The sequence below is a fragment of the Pteropus vampyrus genome, unplaced genomic scaffold, assembly GCF_000151845.1.
Source record: "Pteropus vampyrus isolate Shadow unplaced genomic scaffold, Pvam_2.0 Scaffold1, whole genome shotgun sequence".
NCBI classification, from domain to species: Eukaryota; Metazoa; Chordata; class Mammalia; order Chiroptera; family Pteropodidae; genus Pteropus; species Pteropus vampyrus.
Genome location: NW_011888782.1, coordinates 33,213,399 through 33,224,872, shown reverse-complemented (window position 1 = coordinate 33,224,872; position 11,474 = coordinate 33,213,399). Strand labels below are relative to the sequence as shown.

Genomic DNA, 11,474 nt, shown 5'->3' with positions numbered 1-11,474 from the left:
TTAGTTCTCTGAGATGATTTTGTTTCATGATATCTTGAGTGCCTTGAATGGCGGATCCCAAAAAGAGATGTGCAAGTCCTAACTCACAGTGCTTGTAAATGTGACCGAATTTGGAGAAAAAAAAAGGTCGTTGCAAATGTAATTAAGTTAAATGTCTCAAAATGAGATCATCCTGGATTAAGAGGGTGCGTCCTAAACCCAATGACTAATATCCTTATATGAAACAGAAGAGATGACACAGGGAGAGGAGAAGAAGAAGGACATATGAAGATTAAGCCAGAGATTAGAGTGATGCTAACAGACACCAGAAGCTGCAAAGCCAATGAACAGATTGTCCCCTGCAGCCTTTGGAGGGAGAGCAGCCCAGCTGGCACTTTGATTTTGGACTTCTTGTCTACAGAACTGTGAAAGAATAAATTTCTGTTATTTTAAGCCACCAAGTTTGTGGTAATTTCTTATAGCAGCCTTATAAACTAATACAATATGTTACACCATTTAATCCCTACATAAGAAATTATATTTTTAAAACCCATAGTCTCAAATATCTCTAGGCAATGCATTTAGTGCATACCATGACAACAAATGTCAAGATCCAAGACTACATGGCCATTCACCATTCACCACCACTGGTGTGGTAGAATGTCTTGATAGATATTAATGAAAAAGAGTCTTCATTTATCATTTGCAAATGGGTCCTACTTTGAAACCAATCAATTTCTGGTTTGCTTATTCTCAGGTACACATTTTTCTCCCTAATAGTTTATGGGAGTATTTCCATGGCCTGGTATGCTTCTTTCACACATTATAAAGGTAAAAGATTTCTTGGGAAAATCCAAGGATTTTCCCAAATAAGTGTTTCAAGTTGATGCCTGTGCTCACTCTTTTTTTTCCAGTGGCTTTTTTTAAATTAAATTTATTGGGGTGACATTGGTTAATAAGATTATATAAGTTTTAAGTGTACAGTATTATAATACATTATCTGTATATTACATTGTGTGCTCATCACCCAAAGTTTAGTCTCTTTTCATCACCATATATTTGACCCTTTTTACTCTCTTCAACCTCCTCTTGTCCCCCCTTTTCTTCTGGTAACCACCATACTATTGTCTGTGTCGACGAGTTGTTTGTTTTGTTCATTCCTTTGTTCCTTTCTGTTTTATATTCCACATATAAGTGAAGTCATATGATTTTTGTCCTTTTCTGTTTGATTTATTTTTCTTAGTACAATACTCTCAAGATCCATCCACCTTGTCACAATTGACAATATTTTATCTGTTCTTAGAGGAAGCTTGGTCCTACCTGAAATGTTGAGACCTAATGAAAAGAAAAGATCCATTAAGTAGTCACAGTTGGTCTCCCCAGAGAATGCTCCTGACATACGAGGAGGTGACATACATAATGGAACTGAGGGGTGCTGATCCTTTGCCTGTCTCTAAAAGCAAGAACTAAATGCTTTTCAACAGTAATTACTGTCTCAAAGAATGTCTTAGTCTCCATATAGAGAACAAATGAAACAAGTCTCCTGATTTCAACTTTTTTCTTCCATTAAATCTCTTATGAGAGCCTCTTGCAGGCATTGCCAGTAGAGGGAACTCTTTCCCATGAAAGGACACATCTCATATTGCACCTGGCTGAAAGAAGTGGCATCTTTTCAAGCCCTTCTCAAAGAAAGAAAAGGGTCCTCTACCGTCTCTGATTCATCATCCTGCTGCACATTCTCTCACTGGTGGTTTTTGAGGTGCCTCCTCACCAGTAGGCTGAGCACCCAATGGTGAGCCCTCCCCTGGTACAGGGTGGCCAGCAAAGAAAGCCTGCAGTCTTTTCTGTTACAATAACTAAGGACCACGAAGCCAGTTACCTGTTTGTCCCTCCAGATGCACCATTTTCATCGTCCTGGGAGTCTAAGCTGTGTGGACTGTATAAATGAGATCCCTCTGGTTTCAGCAAATGGGTACACATAAATATCTTGACCTTACTCTCTTTCCTCCCTCTGGGGAAGGAGATATTTATGTCATCAGCTCCCTACTCTAGGAGTTGCTATGACTTGTCTATACTTCTATACTAGAAGCCACCTTCCTGTCAGGAAGCCCTGTTTTACTGTTACTTTCTGTCTCTCTCTCCATCTCTCTGTCTCTCTGTCTCTCTGTCTCTCTGTCTCTCTGTCTCTGTCTCTGTCTCTCTCTCTCTCTCTCTCTCTCTCTCTCTCTCTCTCTCTCTCTTTCTCTCTCTCTCTCTCCATCAATACTCACACTCATTTCCCCTCAGTCCTGGGGAAGGAAATGGTTTTCCAGTGTTGCTGGCCCTGAGAACTATGGCATCCCTGTTGTGTCCCTATACCATATCACAGCTTTATAAGTAAACTTTATATTAAACTCTACCCAATTATCACTTTTGAGCATGTTTTTGTTTTCTGCTCAGATGAAATTGGTTTACCAAGTCTGGGTAATGCAGCTCCCAAGAAGCAGTAACTGCAGTGAATGCTAAGCCACTAATGACAGCCAAAGTAGCATTGTGGCTTTTCTGATGTTTTTTAATATTATGTGCCTATATGTAAGAGACCTAGTTTTATCATAGTCATTTCCCCATAGTTTCAGAATTACACCCTTTAACTCTCTGGCTATCAGAGAAAAAAATCTTGTCATTGGTAGAGGTATATTCATCGCCATTATTTCTATCTTAAGTACTGCTATTGAATTCCAAGGCTCATGTGACAGTATTTCTTTATTTTTTTTACAGTGATTTAAGCATTTGACAAGTCAGACATGAAATGTCTTAATCTCTATATTCACTTTGTCAAGGTACATATTGTCTGTTTTTTTATAAGCTGCTAATTTCTTTAGTCTTGTATACTTCACAGGGGACCTAAAAGTCATAATTTGTGGTGGATCCAACAGGAGTCCTTGAAATGCTCATATTTAAAGAGATCACTCCTCTCCCTGATAATGTTGAAATGACATGAGGAGAGAGGAATGGTCCTCTACCTTTGTATCTGAGATCAAACCTAGTCCCTGACATGTAGATGGAGTCCAATATTTGTTGAGAAGCTCATCGGAATGAAGAATATGTCTTATTTTTAGAACTATTTGTATAGCTGTTTCAATTTTGTGGAAATTGTAAGATGAGTATGCTATATTGTTCCCCTTGATGGTAAATGGTTTTACTTAGTCAAGAGAGTTTCACCAAAAAATAGTCATATAATATCTATTATGTGCCCAATACCATTCTGGGGGCTGGGGATAGAGCAATGAGTAAGGAGACAGCATTAGTAGGCATTCCGCCCAAAAACACAGCCCTAAATAAGTATCTGCTCACAGTTACTTTGGAATATTATTCTCTGGAGCAAGAATGGGAAATTGAAAAGAATAAAGCATGGAAAGAGGAAAAGCCATTCTAGAGGTGGATTATTAAGCAGCTCATACAGCGGATAAATGTGCCCTAGTCCCTCTGGGCACCCACTGAGGAGCCGTGCAGAACATTCCTTAGAATCACCAAGCTGAATGACAGAAGAGAAGGGATTTATGCACCAGCTTTTGCTCTCAGTTGGTTCTGTGTTGCCCTGTGGGGTGTTGACGCCCTTGCACTTCTGGGGTTATGCATATGTCAGAATGGATGGGGCACTGTGTCTCTGCCCTGAAGCTGTCATGTGTGAGTGAAACACTTTGCTGGAGAGTGAGTCTAGTTGACAACCCAGCACCCACATTTCAGCCTGGTTTAGTTGTCCTTTTCTAGTGGTCATGTAAATAGTAACATTAGTGATATGATTAATCTTTACTGGAAAAAAAAATGGCCCAAGGAAGAGCCAAATCCTTGAATGGTATAAATAACTGACTTCAGGTTTATGTTTTCTCTTCACTGGGCACCAGATTACTCAATTACAAAATAAGGGAGTCGATTCTTCTGAAGTTCTATAGTACTATAACTATAGTGAGAGTGAGAAACTGATAACGAATTCTGCTAATTCCAAGGAGATTCTACTTTCTCAAAAGCAATTTTATTGTAAGGTAAAACAGAGCTTTGAGGATCATCTGCTTAAGAGGAGGACTTTCCACATGTAATATTTTCCATTGTTCATTTGTTTGCATCACCATCTAGTTCTCCTAGAAATGTGGCCTTCCCAAGTAGGTAATGGATAACTAGTGCAGCCTCCACATTCAGCCACAGGTTGTGTGTACTGAGGATACAGGAAAGACTATAAAGAGAAAGAGAATTGTTTAGAAGTAAATAGGAGACATATAGTGCCTTTTCTGAGCAAAATCAAAGGGAAAGGTACATAATAAATGACTAAAACAGTGAAAATAAAATTAACTGATGCCAAGTTATATAATACCAGGTTGAGGTTACTTTAATACTTTCAATTAAAAAATGGTGTGTCTGGTTTCACCCAGAGAGTTGGTCAGAATTCCTCCAAGAAATTAAATTGGAAAGAAAGCAAGTGAACGAACAAATACACAAACAGAAACTTGTTAAATGAATATAAATACACATAAAAATCACTCACTATGGCATCCTTTGTGACATATAGGTATATGTTAATACATAGAAATGTCATAGGAATTTTACAAAGTATGACTTTTAGGTTGTTTCTTATTTGTCAAGATATTGGAGGTAATTTACATTTTAGTTTGAAGAACGATTAGTTTCAACTGTTGAATATGTTGTTGAATAACTTAATAGTGTAATATAAGACTCAATATAACAAGTAGTATAGAATTCTTTATAACAAACTCTTTAACCTTGGGCAAGACACTTTCACCTCTCAGGGCTCAGTTTTTTCATATGTAAAATGAAGGGCTCTTTCTTTCCTCCGTAATCATATAGTTCTTTCTAGCTCCATCATTCTATAGGTCTTGGCAGAAAATAGACATCTTTCAGGTGCAAGCGTGCTCATACCTCTGTTTTTAACTCTTCCACAAAAGAGGCAAATCTTTCCAAAGTTAGATTTAATTTCTGGAGAGGGAAGGTATGTTTTCATTCACATTTCATTTCATTCCTCTATATTCTCATAGTCCACTCTGGGGTCTGAGGTTCCAAACAATGTCCCTGGTCTCTGTAAGATCCTCAATCAAATAAAATGAAATAACGTGCATTACACTGTTTTCATTAAGCTAGAAATGAAACAGTAATTTTAAAAAGATGTTCAGCAATGAGGACTAACTTTCTATCTTACTCATTTCCCCTCCCTTTTATAACCCTTTTGTTTTCACGCAATATCTCTATGTTAATCTGCACTTGTAAAACTACAATGTGGTTAAGACTATTTTTGCAGTCATCTACAAAAGAATCATACATGTGATTTAGCTCCATACTATCCCTTTTTTTAAACTCCAAAATCAATCACAAGACTTCTGTTTTTCAAGATATTCTTCTCTTCATTGAATGTAGAAACATTTTAAATAAATTTCAACATTTTGAAACCAGGTAGAATGTAGAATTTAAAATATTTCTTCTCACTTTGGCTATGTTAACTTAACCCTAGAAATATTAACAGCGTTAAAAATGTATTTCTGTAAAAACCAACATTATTGAGTTATTATTGAGTCAGCAACAGCTTCCCAGCATTCTGGCAAAATCAAGATTCTCTTTCTCTCTCCTTATTTCAACTTGCCACTGAAAAGAAATATGCAAAGATTACTAACAATAATTATCAGTTGAATTTTATGCTTGTATTTCTCAAAGTAAAACTTAAAAATAATTTTTCCGTGCATCCATACAATAAAATATTATGCAACCATTTAAAAGAAAGTTTGTCTTTTCTTTTATAACATGTTTATGTCTGCAATATATTATAAAGTGAAAAATGTACAGATTAGAGTGCATACAGTAAAAATAGTAAAAACCAATTTTCTTCATATATATATTTTTATAAAAGTCTAGAAAGATGTAAGACAAACTGTGAATACTGTTTGCCTTTGAGTGGTTAGTATTCCAGCTGTTTTTTATTTTCTCTGTTAACCTTTTAAAATGTTTTCTGGTAATGCATAGATATTGATGTTGTCATCGGAAAAACATGTATTAAATTAAAACTCATTTTTAATAGATGGAATTGAGCATGGTGGAAATGATGGTGATAAAAGACAGATTGTTATGCTGAAAGTCCTATGAAATTCTTTCTCTTCCATTAAATGTTAATTCTTAAAACTCATGAAATTTGGATGAAAACCGAAGGAGGAAAGTGGCTTTCATTAGAGCAGGGCATCTATGTTGTACCCTAACAGGTTATCCCTCGCTAACTGTCCAAAGTTCAGCGATCTTTTGACAATTGCTCCTTGGGTGGGGTGGCTCTTCTGGAAGGAATCCAGCTCAGTTACGATTTTTCTTTTCTCCTAATTCTGATGCATAAAACTTCAGAAGAGCTTTTGATTCTAAGTCCAATTGGACAAGAAGCCTTACCTCCCCTTTCTTGTAATGTCCATGCCCCCATCTCACTTTTCTATAGCCACTGCCAATTAGCAGGCTCTCATTCTCAGGTGCCTAAAGAAATATAAAATCCCTAATAGGTCTTCTGCCTCCTTTTTCTTCCTTTTTTTATTGAAGCTGCACATGTCCACTTAATTCATCCTTCCTCCTAAAATGCTACTTTTAAATATGTTACCCTTTTGTTGAACATTCAAATAATTCTCTCTGACAAGAAAAATATATATATATAGGTTAAATTCAAAGCCCTTCATAATCTAAACTCACCCCTTGGACGATTTTACCTGCCCCAAGCCCCCATAAGGTCTCTGCTCAATGATAACAGTCAAATCACTGAAATAGCCTTGAACGTCATTACGACTAACCCTTGGTTCTTACTGGTTCCTCTGCCTGCAATGACTTACCTCCTAGATTCCACCAGACTCACTTCTATAATATAAGCTAAGTCTGGATTCCACACTTCAGATGTTCTTATCCCACTTGATCCCTGGGAGATCTCTCTTGTCCTAAGGATCTGTCCTTACCTCTTCATCCATCCTGTCCATTATGTTATTCAACTCTTTTGGTGCACAGAGATGTTTTCTCTCAAGCAAAATGATAAGTGCCTAAGGGCAAGAGCTGTGTTTTATCACTTGTGTGTTAAAATTACCCAGAACTATGGCTCTTCATAATCCTAACAGTTGGCACTCAAGATATAATTTCGATTAGCTGAAACATTGAGCATCGTGGCTTCTAAACATTTTGGGAGAGAAACATGTACAAAAGTATAACACATTTTTTTAAATATAAGTAGTTAAAGAATAAAATCTATGACAAATCAGTAATATGTGAGTTAACCTTTATGAAAACCACAAAAGTAAGTTTGCCATTTTTCTCAACTTCCTATTTGTAAAAATGTCCTTTTCTCATTGAGGGTAAGTGTTTAGATGGAGCATACAAAAAGTTCGTCCAAAATACACAATTATAACTCGCCTCTAGCAGAAATGATGTGTGCCCCTGCTTCTCTTTGTAAATAATTGAATTTGCCTCTGAAGTTCAAGAAGTTCAAGATTTCTTTTTGTGTGTGAAACTGACTGCTTCTGTTTTCTCTTTGTATGCAGCAGACTTTAATCTGAGGCAGAAGAAATGCTTTGCAATTGGGATTTGGTGAACAGGGAGGATAATAGAAGAGATTGACGTGACTTCCATAGAAGAGTTATTTTTAAGTATGGAGAATGCCTATCCCCATGCTGAAAGGGCCTTTAGAAAATACTACTGGGATTGAAAAGCAGTGAAGGCAAAAAAAAAAAAAAAAAAAAAAAAAAAAAAATCGTATCATCTGGGATAGCCACGCTGGTCTGTGGGGTGTTGCTGCCACCTGCTGCATGCAAACAGCTATGGAGGGGCTGTCGCCTGGGTCTTAACAGCTGCAGGACACCAGGTGAGTTCCATTAATATTCTGTGGGCTTCTGAACTTTTTGCTCTCTTAGAGCCTGGGTGGGTCCCAAAGGAAAACTAGTCAAATCTCATGACTCCAGACTGCAGAGGTTTCTAGGTATAAAAAACCATGAACCAGGCCCTGAATAACTCTCAGAGAGGGTCAATTTATTTGTCCAGCAGCTACTGAAAGGGTGCCTTGGGCAACCCAGCCCCAATGAGAGGCAAGGATTCCATTAAAAGTGAATCTGTAGCTCTGGAAAATAAATGACAATTACCTTTTAGCTGAATTGGAGGAGTTTTATTTATTTTTATTTTTATTTTTAAAAAATGTTTTTGTAGAGCTGCTTTACTTTAAAGCACTAAGAGATATGAGACCTCTAAATATGTCGAGGGGGAAGAGATGTTGTTCTTAGAGTAGACAATAAATTTAGATTTTTATTGGTTTCTACTTAGGTAAATTCCTCTTGATATGAGAAGTGGAGTGAGCTAAATGAATTTCTTCCCCAGGCTTATAATGTCCCAATTTAATCAGAACGCCAACCTAAAGATCAGAATTTTCCCAATATATGTCTTGGACTGTTTTTGGCTCTATGTGTTTCATCACTATAATTTTCTGGAATTTCTAGGGGAACAGAGAAGAGATGAGGGCATCAAGAGCAGGTTTCTAATTTTTGTTTATTAAACTTACACTGTAGTCCTCAGACTAATACTTGTTTTCTTAAAGTTGGAAGGTGAAGGTGGTTTATTTTATCCCAAGCTGGAAAACCAGTGCAGTCATATCTGACAGGGGATAGTCATAATGTCTCTGAATCCCAGACTCGGTTTATAAATGGAGGTAACTGGGCGGGTGTAACAGGCTTGGTAGTTAGCTGAGGTGGGAGATTCTCTGCCTTTGGATTCTGATTGTTTCAGCACTGTTCTATACGGCTTTTGGCTGAGACATAAGCTCTTCTGCCTTCAGCAAAAAAGGCCTCCAGCCAACAGGGTGGGAGACGTCCCTGTCTGACTTCTAGCCTTTCCCAGGCAAGGAGTGAAAAGGAGGCCTCATTTTCCTACCCCCAGGAAATGTGGGTCTCCCTGCAAAAGGAGAGAGAATAACATTCAGGCTGATAGCTGATGCTCCCCTATGTTACTGTTCAGATTTTATTAAAATTAAATGTGTTCATTCTTTGTTCTTTAACCCCGAAGCAATTCTGGAAAGAAAACATATTTTAAAATTGAGCAGAAAAACTATTACAAAAGACACTAGGCTCACATTCGTTAAATGACTGTGCTCTTGAAAAGAAATATATAAAAAACACATTATGAACTGCTCTGCATGATCTCCTTTGTTTGGATTTTAGAAGCAGCTTGACTGACACAATCCTGAAGGATTGAGAGGATCTTTGGATACTGAAAAGTCTCTTAACAAAGGTGATGCACAGATTTCAGAGAACAATTTTAACATTGTTCTGTTGAAGGTTATACTGAGCTCTGAACCACATTACTTTCCTGTCTAACATTTCATTTCCTGGTCTTGCCAAGTGATAAACAGACCCAGGCGTGTGGTAGATTTGGGGTTTTTAAGCACGAATAGAGTGGCTGGAGTTTGCTTAGTTAAAGGCATCAATTGACTTCTGTGAACATGATGGAAATGCTGGTGTGAGGCCTTCAGGAGACAATGGAGAAAAAATGGACATACTGTGCTGTCTATTCCATCATCCAGATACATTTTGTCAGGGGTAAGGCTTCTAGTTGTCCTTTCTTTTCAAATCGGCTGCCTTGGGGGGCACGTGGGGTCTCTGTTCATTTAAAATGCCTGTGACTGCTGCTGAAATTGAGCACCAAAGACAGATCGTTACTAAGATTTTCAGTTATGTGTTTAAGTGGCAGCTGTGGGAGGGCTGTTGAAGTCTAGAAATGATTACTAATGAACACTAAAGTCAAGAAGGGAATGGGTAGTTTGCGCCACTGCTCAGAGACATTTTCACCCATTTCCTTCCTAAGAGGATCTCTGGAGTAACTGGAAAATTTTGCTTCTTGAAAATGTAATGCTCTCCAAATGATATAACGAATTCGGAATACTAAAAAAATAAATAAATCACAAAGCCATCCATGCTCAGAGATCCTTGCTCAACTTTTTCTCTCTTTCAAGTATCTTTTCGTTTGCTTGTTTTTTCCTTTTGAATATAACAAGCATTTCTCTTCCAAATACTAATGTCTTTGAGAGTTGAACAGATGCTGAATTTTAATGAAGCATGTGTAGGTATAGACCTGGGAGACAAAGTGGGGTCCTGGTGACAGTGGGATCGAATGCCTAAAAGGCCTATTTAAAAATAGCAGGAAGAAAGATGAGTTCTGTATTCCACAGCATGAGGGTATTATAGTGATCGTGAGTGTCTTAAGAATTAACTGTGCTTTTCAGACATAGCTATGAAGATTTTAAGGAGAATTTCTAAATCAAAAGAGACTTTGGAATATAATGCTGCAGATAGGATCAGAGACATATTATCAGGCAAAGGAGAGCTCATAGAAAGCTACATTAAACTGTACTAACCTCTCCCTACCCAAATTTTGGCATCTATAAAAGTGTAATAATTCGCATTTGTCAAGTACCTTCGAGAGCCTTGTTTCTTCTCAGTTCCTTGTCATCCTTTTATCTTTTCCTTTTGTGAGCTTCTGTAGTGCCTGTCACAATAATGTTTCATTCCTGTAAAAGTATTCCATGTTAATTCTAAAACTGAGGCCTACACTATTGAAGGTATGTCAAAGACTCAATGTTTAACATATTTTAAGTGCCCTGTATCATTTTGTTGGAGAGCTGATGGGAAAGAATCATCTTTTATATCTGATATTTCAAAGCATTAATTATAGATGATGCTGACCAATGGTTTATCTTTAGTGGAGCCTTTACCTGAGATATTTTCTCCCCTCCTCCCTTTACAAACCCCGTGGAGATAAAGGCCATTTCTATCTTCATATATTGAATATTAAATTTCTTACCCTTCTCAACCAATTTGGGAGGCAGTTTGGAGGTTATGAGGTTATAGAAGGAGCACAGTCTCTAAGCAGCCAAATTCATGTTCTTTTACTGAGGTGTGACTTCGATCAAATCACTTAATCTGCCTGTGCCTCCTTGATAAAGAATGTTAACATCACTTTGGTATAAGAGAAGGATTAAACAAGACAGTATCTGTAAAAGCCTCTTGTAAATATATATTTTTAAAAACTGCTACACACAGCTTATAGTTATTTTTGTGGTTTTAGAAAATACCACTTGAGTGTTATATGCAGCTATTGATTTATAACAAAAAAAATTATTAAATGTAAGAATAGTTGCCATAATAAGTTTGCTAGAGAGTTTCAATTTTAAAAGTCTTAATTTTTATTCATAGGTTGACAGAGATCTTAAATTATTTTTTATATGGACCAACTAATGAAGAAATAAATATTCTGAAGTCAATAAGTCCCTCTAGTGTCCTTAACTAAATGACTCCTTATATGTATTGAGTATCATTTTTTTCTATCTATATTATATACAAGCTCTCTCTGACCTCTAAGGCAGCTGGAAAGGAATTCCTCAGTTGCTACCTTCACCTCACCAAAGTAACCAAGGTTTATAATTAAGTCACTCCATGTGAATCATGCAAACTTATGGCTCA

At 37.1% G+C, this 11,474-nt stretch overlaps 1 protein-coding gene across 1 annotated transcript in view; it reads left to right on the top strand.

The window, feature by feature from the left end:
• The first annotated feature begins 9,425 nt into the window (after positions 1–9,425).
• The window catches only part of CD96 (CD96 molecule), a 106,211-nt gene continuing 104,162 nt past the window's right edge, over positions 9,426–11,474 (top strand). Inside the window, exon 1 of the mRNA XM_011381574.2 lies at positions 9,426–9,554. Within this exon, the coding sequence (XP_011379876.1) occupies positions 9,494–9,554 (61 nt within the window). The 5' untranslated portion in view covers positions 9,426–9,493. The remainder of the gene's footprint in view (positions 9,555–11,474) is intronic.